The sequence below is a fragment of the Podarcis raffonei genome, chromosome 4 (assembly GCF_027172205.1).
Source record: "Podarcis raffonei isolate rPodRaf1 chromosome 4, rPodRaf1.pri, whole genome shotgun sequence".
Lineage (NCBI taxonomy): Eukaryota > Metazoa > Chordata > Lepidosauria > Squamata > Lacertidae > Podarcis > Podarcis raffonei.
The window spans coordinates 96,027,538-96,050,667 of record NC_070605.1 but is presented as its reverse complement, the minus strand read 5'-3'; the positions used below and the strand labels follow the sequence as shown (position 1 = coordinate 96,050,667).

Sequence of the window (23,130 nt, the reverse complement as noted above, 5' to 3'; positions counted from 1 at the left end):
CTGGTTTTGACTTCGCATGACTTTAGGTTTGCGCAAAGGGCTCTTTCACCCTAATGCAACAAATCAGAGAATTATAGAGTTGGAAGGGACCCTAAGGATCATTTAGTCCAACCCCTTGCAATGCAGAAATATGCAGCTGTCCCATAGGGGGATTGAGCCTGCAACCTTGGTGCTATCAGCACCATGCTCTAACCAACTGAACTATCCTGTACTATTTTTTCTTTTTTTCATGAATTTTTTTTATGGTTTGGAAAGTGACAGGGAAATGCATCGAGATGTGTAAACACTCCGCAAACACATCAGGATGAATGTTCATTGCTGCATAACCATCCTGCAAACAAATCAGAACTATGACTAAAATAAATAATAATTGTAAAATAATAATAACTGTAAATATATAATAACTAGGAATCACATTGTCTTGAGGGAAACACTATGGCCTATTTAAAGCAGAAAGGCCTGTAATAATAATAATAATTTATTATTTATACCCCGCCCATCTGGCTGAGTGTCCCCAGCCACTCTGGGCGGCTCCCAATCGAGTGTTAAAAACAATACAGCATTAAATATTAAAAACTTCCCTAAACAGGGCTGAATTCAGATGTCTTTTAAAAATAAGATAGCTGCTTATTTCCTTGACATCTGATGGGAGGGCGTTCCACAGGGCGGGCACCACTACCGAGAAGGCCCTCTGTCTGGTTCCTGTAACCTCACTTCTCGCAATGAGGGAACCGCCAGAAGGCCCTCTTCTATTGGCTGGGCAGCATTTTAATCAAATAGGCAGGATACAAAACTTAACAGGACATTCTGCATTAGAAAAACACAACTGACAAGAAGCTGACAAAAGACGTTTGTCTTCAATAATAGTCTTTGCTGGCCTCTAGTGGAACAATACAAAATGAACAATAAGTTTTCCACTTGTGGTTCCCGAGAGAGATGATGCCTGTAGTCTAGTGTCTCCCTTAATCTGCCATACTAGGAATTGTCTGAGTCACCTTCCAGTCCCTGTGCTATCAATTTCAATTTTGTATTGCAAGGAGCAGCATGCTGCCCCGCTATGTCACCAATAATCCCCTTGTTATTAAAATTCTTGTTTGTTATGCCCCCTCTGCCAGATCTCCTCTTCATTATACGTATTAATGCCATTTTAAAAAGACAGAGAGGGGGCAAACTCACCAGGGCCCAATTCACACACACTTGGGACTGATCACACATTCACCCATATTACCACGGTGCTAAAATCTTTGTAGTTGCATATATTCCACACAGCATAAGAAACACTTAAAAGATTTCCATTGTGCGGCACAAAAGATAATCCCTGTGAAATCTACATTTCTGCTTCCTTTTTTCCTCTGGAAGCCAGTTTACAAGGGGTGGGATTTACTAAGAGCTCATCCATTCCAGAAGCCATCTAGAAAAGCTCTCCTTTGCAGGTGCAGTCTGCAGAACCACCTCACACCACATAAAAGACAAAACCGTCTTCCACAGAGCCAAACTTTATGGCTTTAGCAGCACAACTGGTTGATGAAGCCACCTGCCCGCTTTTAATTCCTTACATCTGGAGGGCTAAATTTATTCCTCCAAGCAACACACTAATTCTGCTTGAAAGACGCCACACTGTAGCTTCACACAACATGCCACTTTAACTTTCTCAAGGAAAGCTTATAATTTATTCTGTTTATAGCCTCCCCTTTCTAAAAAAAAAGGTTTGATTTGCAAAAAGGCAAATGCTAGAAATTGAAATACTTTATTGTCACTTGTACAACTTGTATACAGTGAAATTGCATGAGCACCCCCCACTCAGCTCTCTTAGTCTTAATTCTCGTTTACCGACGCACACCCACCAAACCCGAAAGTCAGTTGCCCTGTTGTTATCTTTTCATTCAGCGGCCTAACAGCCCACGGATAGAAGCTGTTCTTTACACTGTTGGTGCGACTAATCATGCTCCTATATCTTCTGAAAGTGTGATGCTATATTTAATAGGCGTTTACACCGGCACAGAAAGACCAGAAGCTAGCAAAAGTGTTATCTACAATGTGAGAGGAAAAAGGTTTCTGAAACTGGATTATCATAGGAGCGCCGCACCGCACCCTATGATGATAAAGGTTAAGTAAAAGAGATAAGCATCTTGCAAAGGAGCGGCTATATAACTCCAACTTAAATATTGCCAATGGTTTGCGTGCACAGAAAACTCTTGTCTACGGACAGGTGGGGTCTATTGGTGGTCACTCCCAATCAAGATGCCTTAAAATGGGCCAGAACCCAGGGCTATTCAGGGCCAGTGGCACCATGAGGCATATCAGGGAGATGCTGTACCAGCCCTGGATCTGACTAATGGCATGGTCTCCAACAAAGTTGTCCCATTAGCACATGCCCTTCCATCTGCGCAATGGGGCTTCCTCTCCTAGAAGATTTGGGAAAACAACCCGCCCCCTGAACAGATTGTGGGGTACACAGAGAAAGGAGCCGCAGTTCCACTGTGCACACAGAAGTCCTTGCACAAACAGGACAATTCTGATGGATACAACCCCCAGTTTCCCCTTGCAAACAAAGATCAGTCGCCAATGGAACCTTAAAAAAGGCTTTTCAAGAGCACAAAATACATTAAGAATGCTACAGGCACATGATGGGGGAAATTCCAGAACTGTTTAAAATCAGAGACAGCACCAGCAAACAAAACTATGGTAGAAATTATTTTGCTGGGAAAGAGGTGTGTGTTTGTTTCTCATATTTTTAATACTTTGGCCTCAAGTCAGTCACGCTTAAATCATGGCTCTCTCGTCCCCAAGGATTTTTAACTGTCTCTGGATAGAGTTCCCAATCTCCAAACCCTATTAGATTTCAAAATCCCATTTCCCTGTTAATATCTTTGATTTACAGTCGTAAGCATCCCAGAAATTTTATAACAACTTGAATCATTTCGGCTGCTTCCCCTTCATATACGTTTGGCTACGTAGCAAACAAACATACGGAAATTGCAAGTTGTGAAGAAAGAGAAATTTATGAGAGGGAAAAGAAAGCAGGACCATCCACTGAAACCTGACTAATGTTAGATCTGGAGAGACCATTTGCACTAGTACTTCTTCACACAATATTTAAGTCATACAATTTACAGCCACAAGATGTCATGATGGCTACTAGCTTAGATGACTTAAAAAAAATAGATTGGACAAATTCACGAAGGGTTTGGAAAGTTAAGCTGCAAAATTTATGTGTAGAGAGCAAATCATATCGTACACAGTGGGGTTTACATCAGAGTAAGCGCACTGTGCTGTTAGTTTATTGCTTCAGTTTAGCATTTTCCTTTCCATTGTGGAAATGTACTGAAATATCAGTACCCTATCTAGTCAGTTTTATGCTCAGAGAAGTCTCCCACTTTCCCCTTGTTCCTAGCACTGCACAAATTAAAAAATATTTATTCTGCCATTGTGACACAGGAGCTACCCTGTGTGACATGCACTGGATATATGCAAAGCACTGCCTTTTTTCAGCACGGGGCCCTGTTCTATATTTCAATAACCCCCTTATTAAGGTTTCTTACTTACCACTCTCTTAAAGTCCTCTTCTGCCTCATCAAACTTTCCCTGCTTCAGTAGAAGGTGTCCTCTTTGCAGCCTCGCCTAAAATAAAGGAAACAGTTCCGTAACACAGGAAGACACCGTGTAACATACCTAGTGCAAAACTAAGGGAAGTCTGTGCTCCAATCCCCACTCAGTCATTGGAATCCCTGGGTGACCTTTGAGTAGCCCTATTTCTCATCCCAAGCTACCCTATGCAGGAGGAGAGAGAACCAATTATGCCACCTTCAGTTCCTTGGAAAGGTGGGATAAAAATTAAATGAATGAATGAGGCTCTGAAGTGTAGGCACACATACATTCAACATATATTTATTTTCTATTTCAAAGCATGGAGTATTTTGTTGCTGTTCCGTGAAGTACCTTTGCCCCTCCCACCACCCCAGGTAATTATTTGGGAAGCTGCCTAGCTAGAACCAAGAGTCAAAGGGCATAAGCTAAATGTCCAGATCGCCAAGGAAGAGAGAATCTACCGTATTTTTTGCACCATAACACTCACTTTTTTCCTCCTAGAAAGTAAGGGGAAATGTCTGTGCGTGTTATGGAGCGAATGCCTACGGATGGCGGGGGGATCTGCTGCAGTCGTGAGCAGAGGATTCATGGTTCCCCTTCCTTCCCTCCTCCGTGGCTCGCTTTGAAACAGCAAAGCGGGAGAAGAGCCGCTGAGTGGGGAGGAGAGAGGGACAGAGAGCCTGCTTGCTTTAAAGGAGCAAAGCACGGATCCACATGGATCCTCAGGATTTTTGCACTGGGTCACCCCAAATTCACCATCAGATCACATAGCATGTCCATGGCTACAGCTTGCACCAAAAAAATCACGCACCCACTGTTGCCTGGGGCCGCAGTGGTGCAAAAACGTGGTTACAAAGCATGGATCCACATGGATCCTCAGGATTTTTGCATTGGGCTACCCGAAACTCACCGTCAGATCACATGTCTGTGGCCACAGCATGAACCACAAAAATCATACATCCACTGTTTCGTTTAGAATATTTTTTTTCTTGTTTTCCTCCTCTAAAAACTATGTGCGTGTTATGGTCAGGTGCGTGTTAGGTATATTATGAGACACAGGTCAGTTACTGGGAGGGGGGGGTGCATTTTCCACTGAGAACCCCCAGTCTTACAAAGCCTTTGGGGAGGCTGTCTATTACCACTCCTGTTCAATAATTTCCCCACTTTAAATAACCCCACTGAATTCAACCGAAATTGCCTCTGAAGAGATGTGGGCTGCATGTGCACTACACATTTCAAGCCCTATGATACCACTTTGAACAGTCAAGGCTTCTCCCAAAGGATCCTGGGAACTGTAGTTTCTTAAGGATGCCGAGAGCCGTTAGGAGACTCCAGTTCCTCTCAGAGAACTACAAGTCCCAGGGTTCCATGGGAAGATGGTTGACCTTTGGGAACTGCAGCAGGAGCGTGCACAATGTTCTACAGGGCAACATACGCAAAATGATAGACATCTCTGCCCGCAAGGAGTTTGTGATCTAGTGATTTAGAAAAGGGGGCCGGGAGACCACTGAAGAATCCATCTCAAAAAAACCAACTGAGGGCATGTAAGAATCTATGTAGGTTTGATTTCAATACTCAGTGGTCACTCCTAAAGGTAAAGTTAAAGGGACCCCTGACCATTAGGTCCAGTCGTGGCCAACTCTGGGGTTGCGGCGCTCATCTCGCTTTACTGGCCGAGGGAGCCGGCGTACAGCTTCCGGGTCATGTGGCCAGCATGACTAAGCCGCTTCTGGTGAACCAGAGCAGCGCACGGAAACGCCGTTTACCTTCCCTTGAGGTGCTTTTGAACTGCTAGGTTGGCAGGAGCAGGGAACAAGCGACGGGAGCTCACCCCATCGCAGGGATTCGAACCGCCGACCTTCTGATCAGCAAGCCCTAGGCTCTGTGGTTTAACCCACAGCGCCACCCGCGTCCCTTCAGTGGTCACTCCTACTTTGCATCAAAACATCAGCACAATACTAGGTACCTTAAAATCCCATCAGTAGCTGAAATAACACTTTGAAAAGGTGGCCCTCTCTCCTAAAGCACGTTTTGTATCCTGCAGTTGCTGGAATTTCAGTCTACATTTAACCTCTCCAAGTTATATGATAATAAAAAGTTTTCTGTTGGATTATGCCACTTACTAGAGAGAGAAAAAAGATTCCCATTTAAAAGGCAACATAAAAAACAAAGACAAAAGCCGTTTTCATCCACCCTGGAGGAGTCTCTGGAAAGTATTGCTTACCGATGTGAAATCCTGCTTTAATTCAACCACCTTGCTTAAGTCACGAATGGCAGCTTTAGATTTGCCCATGGCTAAATATACTGTGGCTCTTCTGTAATAGGCAAGGTAGTTATCAGAGTCCCCTTCTGCAAGTGAAGAAGCAGCAATCAGAACATAGCCTCAAGCCAGCCAAATCTTTGGATACAACTAAGCATGCAATAAGGAGAAATAACAGTGCCATTACCAGAATTTTTAAACAGCCTGATACCACCATTTAATTAGCGGAGGGAACGTTTCCATAGGACAGCCGTTCGGCACACATTTGCACTATTAACGCTAATGGGGGAAAAAATGAAAATCACATGCACATAGGAGCATTCAGCTTCCTGGTTATTTTTTAGGGCTTCAGGAGGTGAGCATCCGATTCCAGCTGTGGAATGAAGTCAAGCCCCCTACATGCTAAAGCTTTTTATCTCAAACTGCAGGCTTGCCTTTCGAAGGCCGTTTTACATTTTGGTGCAGGCTCCCGCGTCTCTCATTTGCGGAAGGCCAAATAACCATCTCACCGGAGATCAGAGGTGGCGTGTTCTTCTAAGAATCCCCATTAATTCTGCTGATACAGCAATCAGCAGGGACAGAAACATGCCAACCCTAACTTCTTATTCCCATCCCAGACAATGAGGATGCTATGGGACTGAATGGAAGTACAAAACTTTCCTTCCACACCAAGAATGCTGCATTGTATAGGCTTTGCTAAGGACAGGGGTCAGCAACTTTTTTCAGCAGGGGGCTGGTCCACTGTCCCTCAGACCATGTGGGGGGGGGGCGGACTGTATTTTTTTTGGGGGGGGGGAATGAACGAATTCCTATGCCCCACAAATAACCCAGAGATGCATTTTAAATAAAAAGGACACATTCTACTCATGCAAAAACACCAGGCAGGCCCCACAAATAACCCAGAGATGCATTTTGAATAAAAGGACACATTCTACTCATGTAAAAACACGCTGATTCCTGGACCGTCCGTGGGCCGGATTGAGAAGGTGATTGGGCCGCATCCAGCCCCCAGGCCTTAGGTTGCCTACTCCTGGCTAAGGAGGAGTTTCTCAGTGCTTCAAACCAGATACTTCTCCCCAGAGCTTGAATTGTGGGGAGGGGGCAGGAGGGATAAGGCGAGGCTTCATGAAATCCACAAGTCCCCACTCTGCCCAACTTGAGCCAAATCATGGCCATGCACACCTTTCCAAAATAAAAAATGGGGTCATGACAAAAAAGAGAGCTAGCCCCCCCCCCCGCAAATAAACGATTGTTTCCTTTGTCCACAGAACTGGATGCAGTAGATGGAAACATCCTTATCTTCCCCCCATGGGCTAAGTTTGATAGGTAGGCTCATTTAGGTAGGCCTCATTTTTGTGGTTTGAAATCAAAAGCACAGCCTGCAAAGCATCAATGATCAGCTGATTGCCAGGCCTTGCAAAGGTCAGAGGGCAGGTAGGTGTGTCTTGGCAGAAATGGCCTGGGGGGACCTAGCCGCTCTAGTTACATTCAAAGTCCAGGGGTTCCCCACTCCTGCTACTGAAGTACTTCTCCTGTCTATCACAATTTGTGTTCCCTGAATTTGTGCCTTTGGCAACATTCTTAAGCCCATGACCCCAGATAATGGATGCAACATTTCAGCAACATGGAGATGCCGATAGCCGGAGTAGGGGACACGGACGGACACACACACTTGTTTTTAAGACTTTCCCATCACAAGATAAACCATAAACCGCAAAACACAAATGAAACAACCACCATAAATATATTTTAAAAGCAATCATGGGTATATACCGGTAAAGGTATCTGAAGAAGTGTGCATGCACACGACAGCTCATACCAATAACTAACTTAGTTGATCTCTAAGGCTCTAATGGAAGGAATTTTTTAATTTTATTCAATTTTATTTTGTTTCGACTACCGGTAAAGCTAGATAGCTAAACAGGAATCAGTCTTGCTGAATTCCATTCAGCAGTCTGCCAGGAATCAGTCTTGCTGAATTCCATTCCTTTAGTTGATAACCTTTCTACCCAACACCTGCTGTAAGGTAGATGTCTGTCATCAACAGGTGGTGGAGAAAATCTAAGAACACGTCCTGAGGCCACATTATGTGGAAAGCTCATGTTATGCAGCCACATGACAGCTTTTGTAACAGATCGGGGAAAACCCAGCTGCCTCCTCAGTTCCCCAAATTAATCATTAAGTGCCTCCTCCCTTGTAGCAGGAAAAGAAATTAAGGTTTAACGCACTACAAAAAATGCCACTTCTTGGCAGAGAACACCTAGAATGGAAGACACCTACACAGACTCATCTGTTACTCTCTGCCAAAGATCCAAGTTTTGCGATTAGAGGTGCAGGATCACAGCTACCACATACCATCCATCAGCCCCAACATCTGTTTACATCTAAAAAGAACCCAAACATCTTATCGCTTGCATAAAAGCAAGCTCAGCGTTCCGAGCCAGAAGATTTCTCCCGGCGCACGAAATGGATGGTTGTTGGTGCCTCGACTCGGTAAATTGGGAGCTCAAGTTTAACCACGTTAGTAGCTAAGAACAATTCAGAAAAAATCGCTGCAAAGTGCAGCCCAAGCTTCATGGGTTGGAAATGCTTATGTGCAGCGTTTCAGGAGCATCCTTGTCAAAGGGGCAAAGCAGAGTAGGGAGAGAGAAGCCCTGAAAGTAGAAAAAGTCAAGAAGAGCCTAAAACATTTGTCACACTCCTCGCCACAATGATGTTTGCTAGCTGACCTGCCGCAGAGAAAATCTATCAGGCCCAAACCTACACAATTTCCCCCCCAAGAAAGGCAGGGAAGTTGAAACACAACCCAAGTGGTGGAGGGTTTTTCTGCAATTATTCACGCAGGATTGAGTCTTTCCTGATCTCTCCCATACATGGGAGATCACATTTGCGTAGCACAAATTTCACATGTAAAGCAGCTCTCCATTTAGAAAGATTCAACTGAAACGGGCAAGCCCCTTGCTGTGAACCAAACCTGGTGCCCCAGGGACAGACAGGCAATTTCTCTTTCCTTGCATCAGTCTCGTTCACATACAAATACAGTTAAATACAGACCTGGCCACAGTGATCCATGTGATGGTCACCTCCAGGCTTGACTACTGTAATTCGCTCTATGTGGGGCTGCCCTTGAAGCTGTCCCAGAAACTCCAGCGGGTGCAGAATGCTGCAGCGAGGCTCCTCACAGGGTCTCTGCCATGGGAGCATATTCACCCAGTGCTTTTCCAGCTGCACTGGCTCCCGGTGGAGTACAGGGTCAGATTTAAGGTGCTGGTTTTGACCTTTAAAGCCCTTCACGGCCTAGGACCCTCGTACCTACGGGACCACCTCTCCTGGTATGCTCCACGGAGGACCTTAAGGTCCATAAATAGCAACACCCTAGAGGTCCCGGGCCCTAAAGAAGTAAGATTAGCCTCAACCAGAGCCAGGGCCTTTTCAACACTGGCCCCGGCCTGGTGGAACGCTCTGTCTCATGAGACCAGGGCCCTGCAGGATCTGATTTCTTTCCGCAGGGCCTGCAAGACAGAGTTGTTCCACCTGGCCTTTGGCTTAGAATCAGTTTGATTCCCTCCTCCTCTTTTTCCTTTCTCTTCCTGTGAAGAGGCTGCATCCTAATGTTTTAATGTTGTATCTTAATCTTTTAAATTGTATTTTAATCAACTTGTTTTTATTATTGGTTGTTAGCCTCCCTGAGCCCGGTCTTGGCTGGGGAGGGCGGGGTATAAATATATATTTTTTAAAATTATTATTATTATTAAAAGTTATAGGACCAGAGTCCTGAATGGAGACCAAGTGCTGGAGCAACCAAAGGCAGGGAGAAAAGGGGGGGGGGGACAGTTCAGCATTCCTCTCCCACTTACACCTCATACTCACTCCTCCTGCTTTATATGTGGATGAAGGTCCCATATCGGGTTTGGGCCCATGCCAGCCTGTGGGTCAGTGTGTTAAGCCCCTGGATTTCCCTAAGCAGGCCTGAATCACACTCTGAACACCCAGAGCCCACAGACATCTGGGAGATTTGGATAAGTCCTGTACAATTCTTTTTTAAAAATATATATATAAATTTTATTAGTATTTTCCACACAACAACACGAAAGATATCGAAAAATAACAATACACAAAACACAAAATGCAAGTCCTGTACAATTCACAACACACTGCATTTTTCTATCTGCCATGACTAACCAAGCCTAAAGAATGCACCAAGCACAACTTTACCACCATTTAATTGACAGAAAATTCAAAAGTCACCACTACTAAGGCAAAGGCCTGCTTCAGACCTCATGACCGCAGTCCAATGAACCATTGCCAGCCTAGAAACAAGCCATGTGCCGACATGCACCTTCCTCCCCTCACATGCCTAGTTTAACCATGGTTTCCCTAGTTTCTGAACTGGTAAGCTTTGGCTTAAGGGCTCCCTCAAACCAGGATACAAAACTAGGGTCAGATCTAACTTTTCAGAAACCAGGTCCTTGAATTAAGGAGGACGAATGCAGGTACACGGCTCATTCCTGGACTGATAAACCGCGGTAGGTCAAACTGGCATTGTTACATCAAATTGGAGCTGTATTTGCAAATTATGACATGTGTACCCTGATTCCCAACTACAATCACATGTTGCGAGCAAGTCTTGTTGATTTCAGTGGGGCTTATTGTTACTTGAAACTCTTTTTTCAAAGAGGGCCAGATTTGAAGAAGTGAACATGCATGAGGGCCAACCAAAGTTGTTGACTTTTTTTAGGATTGAAGTTGCTGAGGTTTTTTCAGGATTTTGCCCCAGGAGATAGACTGCCCCAGGGGCTAGATTAAACCGACCAGCGGGCCGGATTAGGCCCCAGAAACGGACTTCGGACATGCCTGGTATATAGTCTTTGTTTCAGCTGTGGATGGGCGGGGGTGTGTGTGTGGAGGGGAAGACTCCTTACTGCAGACTTAGCTGAATACGCAGCTCGCCAGGAATTAAAAGAAGAGCAGGCATAACATACTAGAGAACATCGACCAGTGATCCTGAACAAAAGGAACAAGACAGGAGGCAGTGTGCTGCTTACTTTTCAAAACACTAGGTATCAGCAAGAGGGATGGTACACCGAGGAAAAGGTTTTTGTAGATGAACAGTGAACTTGTGGGTAAAAGAGAGGAGAACAAAAATTTGGCAAAAGTCAAACGCTATCAAATGAAATGCAACTGCTTTTCGACACACACCTATGGCAGCGTGGAAGTGAGACAAAGCATCTGCCAGCTGCCCAGCCGCCAGCAGCTTCTTTCCCATTTCAAGTTGTTTTTCGACTTCTGCGTTTATCCCACATTCTGCACCTGAATGAAGGGGAAAAAAATTAATATCGTTAAAAAAGAAATTGAATTGTTTTACTATTTTATTTGCTTCCCTACTCCCTCCAAGCTGACGCCACAACGTTATCATACGTGAATATGAATAAAACAGAATAAAAATCTGCATACTCTATCAAGCCATGATGCAATTTCTGTTTCATTTTCTCAAAGTTAAAACGAGTTCATTCCCTCAGATCATTAAATACGTAATAGTCATAAGATTTATAAAGTTAATTCAGTTTGCTGCCCTCAAGCGCATTTTGTGCTTTCAATGGGGTCACCAACGCAAACAAATACACTTCTGTGTACTTTCTAGCTAGTTGCATTTAGAAAGAAAAGGAAGGAACTAAGGAATATGGGGTTTTTTTTTAATTCCCCTTCCTTTTTTGGTCTTACACCGATTTCCAAAGCAAAGTTGCCATTTTCAAGTACAAATAACTTTTCCCTCTAAATGTTCAACAGACTCACTGAGCTCTGACAGCCAATATGATGATTTCCTTCCCCATTTCACGCATCATCACGGACAATAAAAACTCTGGAGGCCAAATTACATTATATCTGCGCAATCTCTTCTTACCTCATGCATGCCCTCAAAAAATATGAAGCGCGGTTATCTGGGTGTTATTAAGAGAAAAACTGAAAGCAAAGTTACGCGAGTGTCTATGGAGGCTGTACAAGACTCTTATTACTTGAGATGAGTGAGCTATAAAGAGTTCAACTTTATCTTACGAAACCAGAGCCAGTATTTATATAGCTAGAAATCATATATAAATGCATGCAAGTGTGTCCCTCAAAGACAAAGTACAAAACTCCAAGATTGCAGTTTTCCACATACAACCACTAAATGTAAAGTCAATTTATTCATTCAGAATAACCATGTACTGCTGAGACTGTCCTACTTTAGATGCTAAGGGCGCTTACAGGCTTACCTGCTCCCTTATCCTATAGGTCTCAGAGAAGCTCCCTGTAGTTACAAAGCTAAGACCGGGGGGGGGGGGGAGGGAGGAGAGTCGTAACACAATTCTCTCCTCGATGTGCAAGTTTTCCAATGCAAGGAGTTTTCTACGCCAAAAAACATTATAGCAGGAAACTCCTCCCATCTACAGTCTGAAGTGGTACACTCCATCAGGGCTGTGCCATGTGATTATTGTAATTGTATAGGGATGGGGCATTATACCTTGAAGCAGATGAACACAATACTTTTAAAGCACATTCAAAGCGCAGGGCTTCCTTCAAGGAAATCTGGGAGCTGTAGTTTCCCACACACAGAGACACACAATTCCCACCACCCTTAACAAACTACATTTCCCAGGACACTCTGAGGGAAGCCATGTGGCTTTAAATATGTGCCGAGTGTGTTTTAAACTTAATTTTTAAAAATATATAGTGTTGATCTACCCTTGCTCCACAACATATCTATTTGGAAGTGTCACATGGGGTTCATCAGAGCTTATTTACAGTGAAATGTGCTTATGGCTGCCGAAAAGCACAGCAATAGCACTAGACACAATTCTATTCCTATCACAAGACACGTGATCTTCATATGTGCCCCTGCAAACTCAAAATATTAGGATTATTTATTTCCTGACATGGAATCTTTCTTCTGACATGGAACCCAAGGTGGCATGTATGTTGCTCTTGGGTGGTCACCCAACTGACCAGAACTGGTTCTCAGGTGGCATGGACAAGACCTGCTTAGCTTCAGCAAGGTGGTGACCTTGTGTGTCTTCAGGCTATGCCCCACAGCCAATTAATAGACTGCATTATAATAGTATCATACATATGTATGATACTATGTTGACCTATGTATGCTGACCACCAAGTGCACAGATCTATAATGTGTACTGCCTTGATAGCCACAGACCCCCGGTCACAGCCACCCATGTGAGGATAAAGGAAGCACAGAAAGGATGGACTTCGAAACTATTGTGGATGTTGTGATTGTGGAAATTTTTGTTTACACAGTATTTGCAATTGCCTGGTTCACAAATTAAATGCATATGAACCTACCCTGAGCCCGAGATCAACTTCTGAGGCTCTTCTTTGTGTGCCTCCTCCATGAGTGGTCCGGAGGGTGGTAACATGAGAATGGGCCTTTTCTGTGGTGGCTCCCAGTTTGTGGAATGCTCTCCGCAGGGAGACCTGCCTGGCGCCTTCATTATACACCTTTAGGCACCAGGCAAATACATTCCACTTCAACCGTCTCTGGCTGAATAACATTCTATGCCCTTGTACATGTGTTTGTGGGAACAGGGTTATTGGTTTTGCTATGCTTTTGTTTCATTATATATTTCCTGCTCTCATTTTGTATTTTTATGTTGTGAATCGCCCTGTGACCTTGGATGAAGGGCAGTATACAGATTTAATTAATAATAATAATATCCAAGGAGCTCAGGACAACCCACCAACAACAGCTTTTTACTAACAGGAAATGCTGTGTTAATACAATATCGTCATCAGAATTTATATAAATATTTATATCTTCCTACATGCTCAAAGTGCCTCACGCACATTATTACATCATTAGAACAGTTCTGTAACTCAAGGCAGGATGACAATGTCCTCTCCACTTTACAGTTGGAACAGCTGAGCCTGAAGGAGGTGTAGCTTGCCCAATGTCACTCACAGTGAGAGTTGAGCAATGCCGAAAAATAAGCAAGATTTTAGCTGGACACTTCCCAAACCATATTCTTAAACTGAAATCCTAAACAGTTGCTAGGGAACAAGGCTCACCAAATATAACTGAAATAAGATATGTATAGTGCTGGTCTGAAAAATGCTAGAGGATACTTTTATCATCTTTGAACAGACACAGACAGGACTCCCATTGCATCTCTTCTCTCCAACAATTGGCAAAAAGTCATGATCACTACTGGCAAAACTTGACTCCCTCCTCTTACGGAGAACACACAATAGGATCCCTCACACATATTTGCTATGCTACACCACTCAAGCCCCTTCCTGAGCCCTGCTAGGACCACCATTGGACACCGGCCAGCAGAAGAGCAGGTCCATATTCCACACGTTTACCCACGCTAGACTCTGTAGTGGCCCCAAAAGCCAGCTCACATTTTGCCGTTCACTATTAAGTGGAATTTCACCGACATATCCACCCCCTCTCACCCCAAGGAGGACAGCTTTGCTGTCATTTTAGGGGTTGAAACTTAATTTTTGCCAATTTCTTCAGTGAGAGGTCTTCAAACCACGTTTTTGGGTGTGAGGACTTCAAATCTGCTAATATTTTCTGGCTGGGCAATATTTAGCTTGGTAAGTCTATGTTAAAGCATGTAAACTGCTTTCGGAAAACCAAGTAGTTTTAATTTTACCTTAATGATAACAATAACAACATACAATACAACTGCAAGTACTTGGCAGTCATTTCTGAGCATACCTGGGTAGCTCAGCTAGTTAAGCATGGTTCCGATAACCCCAAGTTTGCGAGTTCGATCAAGATATGGGACAGCTGCATTTTGCAATAAGTTGGACCAGACGATCCTTAGGGTACCTTTCAGCTGTACAATTCTATGGTTTCCGTGCTATTTTACACACTTTCTACTTACCAAGCACAACTGAATTATATTAATTGAGCCAAAACACCTTTTGGATTCCCAAGCGCTGTGACAACTTTTTTGGCACCCGATTTGGAAGGGGGGAAAGTCGACGCGCCCTAAACTGCAGCACCTCATATATTGCCACTGTTTCCCCACCCCTGAAAAACATAACAATCCGCTTAACTTTCCTCCTGGTAATTAACCGCCCTACTTCCCGGTTAAGCAAACGCCCGGGCTTGCCCACCCCAGTCCCGCAGCAGCGAGCGCTTCCTCCTCACCCTGGTAGTGCAGGTCCCACAGGACCAGAAGCAAGGGCAGCGCCGAGCCCAGCCTGCTCGAGTAAGCCCGGGGGGACACCATGCCTGCGGAGCCGCTCCGTCCCCACGTGCGCCGCCCGACCCGCCGAGAAGTTCACTTCGGAACTCTGGAACTCTCAACATTCCGAGCCAGGTTCCACGGGGTGGGTCGTGGGAGCCGCCGATTGGCCGCGCGGGCGCCTGCCCCGCCCCCTCGCAAAGGGGAACGTGGAGGGCAGGAGAGGCGAACTGTCAAAAGTCCCCGCCCCCGGCAGGCCTGAGCATGCGCGTTAAGGGCAACCGAAGCCAGCTGCCGCCCTTACTTTGTGCCCTCACTTTCAGCGCCGAGTTTACCTGTTGCCAACTTCGCGATTGGTCTCGTTTTCGTCTCGTTTTTTAAAAGGCAGAATTGGTTTCCGAAGTTCTGCTGAAGAGGCAAATGTGAGCTTTCGAGTTACACTGATCTCCCCCCTCCCAGGACACAGAATCCTAGAATTGTAGAGTTGGAAGGGACCCCAAGGGTCATCTAGTCCAACCCTCTGCAATACAGGAATCTCTGCTGGATCATACATGTCAGGGGGTCAGCCAACCTCTGCTTAAAAGCCTCCAGTGAAGGAGAGCCCGTCAGAGACGGTTTTAGGGCATTTGGCTGCACCGGGGGCGGTGTCACAGGGGGAGCAGCAACAATTATGTAGAACAGAGTGCAAAAGGCGTGTGTGTGTGTGTCACTGAATTTAGCATCACACAGGGTGCTGCTGAGGTTTGAGAACCCAAAGTTCACCTCTGAGTCCATGACCTCTCATGGGAGTTTGTTCCACAGTCAAAAGGTTCTTCCTGATGTTCATAGGAGCCAACTCCACAATAAAATATTTGCCCACCCCCACCCCCAAGTTGATGGGCACTGCCATTCAAATAGTGTGTGTGTCTTGTCTTGTGATCTATTATGTGGGGTGGGGTTTTCCTGGCCTCCCCTCCCCCATATTTTATCCAAGCTGTCACCTCTGCTGATGTTGATTTGGAACATTGGTAGTCAAACTAAGGCCCGGGGGCCGGATGTGGCCCAGTTGCCTTCTAAATCTGGCCTGCAGACGGTCCGGGAATCAGCATGTTTTTACATGAGTAGAATGTGTCCTTTTATTTAAAATGCATCTCTGGGTTATTTTTGGGGCATAGGAATTCATTCATTAATTTTTTTCAAAATATAGTCCAGCCCCCCACAAGGTCTGAGGGACAGTGGACCGGCTGCCTGCTGAAAAATTTGCTGATCCCTGATTTGGAATCTCCTTTCCTGTACCTGGAAGCCATTGGTTCGGGTCCTACCCTCCGGAGCAGGAGAAAACAAGCTTGCTCCATCTTCCATGTGACTGACAGCCCTTAAGATATTTGACAATGGTTATCATAGCTCCTCTCAGTCATCTTTTTACCAACTCCCTGGAGGTAAGCACTTAAAAAGGAAAAGTAACTTGGTAGGCTGATAGTGACCTGGCAACAAGAAATGTCCTCCATGAGTTTAGGTGCTTTAAATCTAAAAAAAATATAAAATGCCACAAACACCCACTAGAGGCCACTAAAATTATTCTAATAAATAAAGGTATGTGTATTACAGGCATTGGTGTACAGTACTAACTTATGAATGGCTGCTTTTGGCTGAACACAGCCTCGTCATTTTTTGTGACGTTGCATTTATGTGATGTTGCAATACTATAGCCAATATTCTCTACTTACCTAAAGAAACAAAATAGTTGGATTATTTAGATTAGTGATTGCGCCTTTAACATAGTGAAACATCGCGCCTCGCACTCCTCCTGTGTAACGTTGTGCCACCCAAGCACAAATGGAGCCGCACGAAGACCCACATGGCAAAAACGGACTGTATGGTGGGCAGAGTGGGAGGAGGCAAGCAGAATATGGTGAAAAGTACTAAAAGTAATTGGAAAAAAATCTTCCCCACTCTTCCCCCCCCCCAAGCTCAGCGATTGCCAGTGAGGGTACAGCTGATAGGCAGCTTGTTAGACACGCATGGCTGTTAGCCTCTGGGTAATCCTCCCCCCCAATTTTTTTTCAACAAGTCAGGGCAATTTCCCCCCATTTTCTTAATTTGAAGTCCCTCAAAATAGGGAGCATCCTATACATGGGGGTGTCCAATACACAGAAAAATACGGTATATGAAAGCTACTTCAAATACTGTACCTATGTAAAGGGCTGTCACAAGGAGGATGGATCAATCTTGTTTTTTCCTGCTCTGGTGGGCAGGACCTGAACTAATAGTTTCAAGTTACAAGAAAGGAGATTAAACATCAGGAAGAACTTTCTGAGAGTAAGAGGTCTTCGACAGTGGAACGAACTCTCTTGGAAGGTGGTGGACTCTCCTTCCTTGGAGGTTTTAAAGCAGAGGTTATATGGCCATCTGTCATGGATGCTTTAGTTGAGATCCTGCAGTGCAGGGGGTTGGACTAGTTGACCCTCGGAGTCTCTTCCAACTCTACAATTCTATGATTCTAATTGCTTTTTACCACATTAGCTATCGGATCCTGCAGTTCTGCCTGGGGATTCTCCTGCAATTGCATGCGAAGAGGATGCATTTGTTATTGTTCTGCATTGAGATCCTCTTGCCAGCAGGGCCACTCAGCCACACTGCTGACAATTCCAAGCAACCCTCTCATCTCCATGTTTCTTCCCTCTTGCAGATAATGGGATTAGCCTTGGCGAAGAAAAGAGGCGGGGAAGAGAAATGAGTCCAGAGAAGCAGCCAGTTGGGTTGAGGTCCATGCAAAGAAGAGAGGGGGAATCCAATCCCCTTGGGGACAAGCAGGGGGTGGAGGCTGTGCAAGCGAGGCTGCAATGCAACCCACCCACCGTCTTTTACTGAAGGAGGTGCAATTCAGCAAGCAGGTATTGAAGGACACTGCCTGGGCACAAGCTAAGAGAATCCCCAGGACAGAGGAGGGGGTGTTGTTGTGGCTGCTTAGCAATAGTGCATGCATGTCTCTGGGCTCTTGCTGTGGAGCTGAGTGCCTGCTGGGATAGCACCAGTTACTGCAGCCGATTTTTGATTTCATAAAAAAGGTTATTTATGCATGCGACTACTGCGGCCCATGTTTTATTAGCCCCAAAATGGAAAAGGAGGGAGGTCCCAACCAAAGAAGATTGGCAACTCAAGTTGACAGAATATGCACAACTTGCAGACTTAACATATAGAATAAGAGAACAAGAAGAACACAAGTTTATAGAAGATTGGAAAACGTTTATTGAATATATGGAAAATAATTGTGTACAGCTGAAAATGCTGGCAGCATTAAGATAAATTCAACAGTGTAAACAAGTTTTGATGGATGCAATAAGGGAATACTGAATGGTATAGTTTTTGTAAAATATGCAGGGATTTATGATATATAAAATGAACCATGGAAAGAGAAGGAAGTACCGTAAGTCAATGATATCTGAAGGATGTAAAATGAGTATTTTAAATTGTACGACAGAAAATTTAATAAAAATTAAAAATATATATATTTCCGATTTCAATTACATATATGTAATTTCCCCCCACCAACACTTATGCTGGGATAGCTCAGTCGGTAGAGCATGAGACTCTTAATCTCCAGGTTGGGCAAAAAATTCCTGCATTGCTGGGGGTTGGACTAGATGACCCTCGTGTCCATTCCAACTCTACAATTCTATGGTCCCATGATTCCTTGCGCAACTACACATCCCAGAGCCTCGTAAAGCTCCTTTCTTTGCAGCTGGGGCAGGCCAAGCAGGGAAAAGGGAGATGGGACTTCTTCACTTAGGCCCTGGAGGCCTGGCTCTCCCTTCCTCTGCCCCGCTGCTGTCTTCTTTTGAAGGTGGCCAGAAGTTTGTTGCAAAAATTAAAATGCATTTAACATGCCCAATTCCAGGAGCGCATTTCTCTTTTGGCCTAGCTAAACATCCCACCTCCTGGTTGCAAGGAATAAAGTTTGCACAGGCGTGCAACATTTGAATTTTATCCCGCATTAGAAACAAATCCCAATGTCTCCAATACGAATTCCCAAGCAATTTGCTTAGTTTTGCAACTTTATTTCCCACACTGGGAAGCTGTGTAATCAATCTGTGCATCTTAAAGTTATGTCTGCATTGATTAAGACTGCCAGCTTTAATCTGTATAACTGGTGGCTTAATTAACTTGCATATAAATCTGCAGATTAAAATCCCTTCTCCATTAATTAGTGAGATTGTAATTGAAGGCAAGTGTAGTGCCGTGCAGGAAACCCACACTTGACTCCTCAGGGTGCTAAAATTCACTGGGGGACGGGGGACGACGACAGGGGACTTAACAGTGCAATCCTCTCTATGTCTATTTAGAAGTAAATCTAACTAAACTCAATAGATTATTATTATTAATTGAATTTATATACCACACTATACCCGGAGGTCTTGGGGCGGTTCACAGAAAAGATCAACATAAAAACCACAATATATATAATCAAAATAACCTCCCCCCCAAGAACCACATTTTAAAAGGGCACAGCTATTTTGCAGGCTGTGTAGAGCCAGGAGGGAGATAATAATCAATAATACGTTTAGAGAAGATTGGAAAACCTTTATTGAATATATAGGAATTTATTGTGTACAGCTGAAAACGCTGGCAGCGTTAAGATAAATTCAACAGTGTAAATAAGTTTTGATGGATGTAATAATGGAAAACAGACTGGTATAGTTTTGGTCAGTGAAGGGGTATGCATGCCCCTAAACATTTTGTGAATCCTTGTACTTTTGTCCATTTACTGTATTTATTATTCCCGATTTGAACTATAAAATAGTGACTTTCTTGAGTCAAAATGAGAGTACCCCTAAACATTTATATATATATTTTTAAAAAGCACTGTTTTTTGTAAAATATGCAAGGATATAAGATATGTAAAATGAACCATGGAAAGAGAAGGGGAGTCATGGATATTTTAAGGATGTAAAAATGAGTACTTTAAATTTTAAAACAGAAAATGCAATAAAAATTAAATATATACTCACTGTACAGTATATAAAAGGAGGGAGAATCCGGCCGGCTAGTTACCTCCTAGCTTGCAGCGGGTTTGCAGGGTCCGGTTTCGAATTGGACAGGGGGCGAGAGAACTTCCCTGTGGGGGGGGGGGCTTGTTTGGGTGTGTTTATGTGTGGTGTGTGTTGTGTGCGGGGGGTGGACTAGATGACCCTGGACGCCCCTTCCCCCTCCATCCTCATTCGAGGGCTCGCGGCCGCCTCACCTGGCCTCGAAGGAGCCTAGGCGGGCCGCGGTCGACCAGGCCCCGTTCCCATAGCAACGCGCGCGACGCGCCGCCAGAAGCGCCAGGCGGCCGCTGGGCCTAGATCCGCCGGGCCGCGCAGGAGGCTCCTTCCCGCCTTCCCCTCACGCGGGGCCGGCCGGGGGATGCGAGGCGACCCCGGGGGAGGGCGGCCGGGCCCCACTGCCGACTAACGGGCCTCCTCCTCCCCCCTCAGCCCTAGCGCGCTGCTGTTCTCGGGCATGGCTGCCCCGGCCGAGTCCGTCCCCGCCTTCCAGTTCCGCCCGCGGCTGGATCCCCCGGACTGGCGGCGCCTGAGCTCCGTGGACGTGGAGCGGGTGGCGGCCGAGGTGGACGTGGCGGCGCTGCAGGAGCACCTGGCGCACGTGGCCTTCTGCGACGCCGGCCGGGAGCGCTGCCCGCGGTGCCAGGCGCCCGCCGACGCGCTGCTGCTGAGGCTCCTCCGCCTGGCGCAGCTGAGCCTCGAGTACCTGCTGCACTGCCAGGACTACCTGGGCGCCCAGCTCCGCGCCACCCAGGAGCTGCTCAGGGCCGCCGACGCCCACCGGGACCTGCTGGCCAAGGACGTGGCCCGGGGAGCCCAGGAGGCCCGGCTGCTCCGGGAGGAGTGCAAGAGGCGCAAGAAGATCATCGGCACCCAGCAGATGATGCTCCAGGCCGGCGCCGCCTGCCACCAGGTGGGCGCATGGGCGGGTGTGGGGGGCAGGAGGGGAGGGTGCACCAGTTTATCTGCACTTGGCTCCTGGCAAGGTGCCCCAGGGCCAGTGGCCAACCCGCCATGCGCCCTTTTGTTGTTTAGTCGTGTCCGACTCTTCGTGACGCCATGGACCAGAGCATGCCAGGCACTGCTGTCTTCCACTGCCTCCCGCAGTTTGGTCAAACTCATGTTGGTAGCTTGTCCAACCATCTCGTCCTTCCCCTGCATGCAAAGACAGGCTCCGGAGGATTGAGCAGATGAGACCAATAGTGGGTCTAACAGTCAAGAAGGCAGCTTCTGCGCGTGCCGTAGAGGGAAGTGTAAAGTAAAGGTAAAGGTACCCCTGCCCGTACGGGCCAGTCTTGCCAGACTCTAGGGTTGTGCGCCCATCTCACTCAAGAGGCCGGGGGCCAGCGCTGTCCGGAGACACTTCCGGGTCACGTGGCCAGCGTGACAAAGCTGCATCTGGCGAGCCAGCGCAGCACACGGAACGCCGTTTACCTTCCCGCTGGTAAGCGGTCCCTATTTATCTACTTGCACCCGGGGGTGCTTTCGAACTGCTAGGTTGGCAGGCGCTGGGACCGAGCAGCGGGAGCGCACCCCGCCACAGGGATTCGAACCGCCGACCTTTTGATCGGCAAGCCCTAGGCGCTGAGGCTTTTACCCACAGCGCCACCCACTGGGAAGTGAGGGTTCATCAACTTGGGAAGGTCTTCTTGTTGTTGTTTAGTCGTTTAGTTGTGTTCGACTCTTCGTGACCCCATGGACCAAAGCACACCGGGCACTCCTGTCTTCCGCTGTCTCCCACAGTTTGGTCAAACTCATGTTTGTAGCTTCGAGAACACTATCCAACCATCTTGTCCTCTGTCGTCCCCTTCTCCCTGTGCCATCAATCTTCCCCAAGATCAGGGTCTTTTACAGGGAGTCTTCTCTTCTCATGAGGTGGCCAAAGCATTGGAGCCTCAGCTTCAGGATCTGTCCTTCCAGTGAGCACTCAGGGCTGATTTCCTTAAGAATGGATAGGTTTGATCTTCTTGCAGTCCATGGGACTCTCAAGAGTCTCCTCCAGCACCATAATTCAAAAGCATCAATTCTTCGGCAATCAGCCTTCTTTATGGTCCAGCTCTCACTTCCATACATCACAACTGGCCCTTTTGTTGTTTAGTCGTGTCTGACTCTTTGTGACCCCATGGACCAGAACACACCAGGCACTCCTGGTGTGTGATGGATGCCAACAGTGTTACTCTGAACCCCAACAATTGATTATCATTACCTTAGATGGGGTACATATACTCCTGTGTTAAACTAAACACAGAGGGCTAATAGAGTTCTGCTCCCTAAACAATCCTTAGTGAATAACAATAAGACTAGCCTAAAAGTGGCATTACTGCTGTGTCTTTTATAGATTTTCAGAACTCAGGATAATCATGTTTTAGGACGCTGTATTAGCATAGGTTCAGTATGTTGTGGTACATCTCAGAGCTCTGGTTATAAAGTATCCACAGAAATTGTGAAGGTAGAATCAAGAATTGGAAGAGGTGCCCTGCCTCTTTAAGGCTCCCAAGCAGTGCAGTATTTTTTTCAGTTTCACATCATTTTAAGCCATAAACATTAAATGTTGTCACTTTACGGGACGTGTGTTGGTAGTTTTCACCATATCCATTGAGAACGGGACAAGAAGTGAATGGGGCCAATGTTGAAATGCAGTTGCTTTAAGGAGCCCAACTCCAAACAATATCCCTTTTCACTGTGTGGGAAAGCCTTGCAGTTACATATAATCGATGTTTATTTATGAATAAGGTCCATTCAGTAGCTCCATGCAAGACCTATCCCCAATATGCATAAAACACTAATGTACCATGAGCTAAAGTAATTGAATGAAGGGTAAAGCAGGCAACCGCTACATGGAATTGGCAACATTTCAACATGAGTGTTTGCTTGGATAAAGATATTTCACAGCTGATTTAATACATTAAATCCTGATATGTTTCAGCAGAAGATATCTGTGGCTTGCTGGCATTTCCCTGGCACTCAGTCCTTGACTATCCAAGCTTTGCATGTTCTTGCATTTATCCAACAAAAAATGTAACTTAATTATTTATGCCCTTAGGAGCTCTTTCAAGGAATTTATATT

The 23,130-nt window shown here is 45.7% G+C and overlaps 2 protein-coding genes across 6 annotated transcripts in view; one reads left to right on the top strand and one right to left on the bottom strand.

Moving 5' to 3' along the window:
• Positions 1-20,147, bottom strand: part of DNAJC3 (DnaJ heat shock protein family (Hsp40) member C3) — a 47,261-nt gene extending 27,114 nt beyond the window's left edge. The window contains exons 1-4 of one of the 2 annotated variants that reach the window (XM_053384588.1): positions 20,028-20,147; positions 11,048-11,158; positions 5,813-5,937; positions 3,547-3,621 (exon numbers count right to left, since the gene is read on the bottom strand). In XM_053384588.1, the coding sequence (XP_053240563.1) occupies positions 3,547-3,621; positions 5,813-5,937; positions 11,048-11,114 (267 nt within the window). In that variant the 5' untranslated portion in view covers positions 11,115-11,158; positions 20,028-20,147. Of the gene's footprint in view, positions 1-3,546; positions 3,622-5,812; positions 5,938-11,047; positions 11,159-15,002; positions 15,211-20,027 lie in introns of those variants that run through there. The other variant, XM_053384587.1, reaches the window with a different exon arrangement.
• Positions 20,148-20,322: 175 nt separating this feature from the next.
• DZIP1 (DAZ interacting zinc finger protein 1) overlaps positions 20,323-23,130 on the top strand; it is a 30,573-nt gene continuing 27,765 nt past the window's right edge. For 3 of the 4 annotated variants that reach the window (XM_053384586.1, XM_053384585.1, XM_053384583.1), the window contains exon 1: positions 20,323-20,976. In XM_053384586.1, the coding sequence (XP_053240561.1) occupies positions 20,521-20,976 (456 nt within the window). In that variant the 5' untranslated portion in view covers positions 20,323-20,520. The remainder of the gene's footprint in view (positions 20,977-23,130) is intronic. The other variant, XM_053384584.1, reaches the window with a different exon arrangement.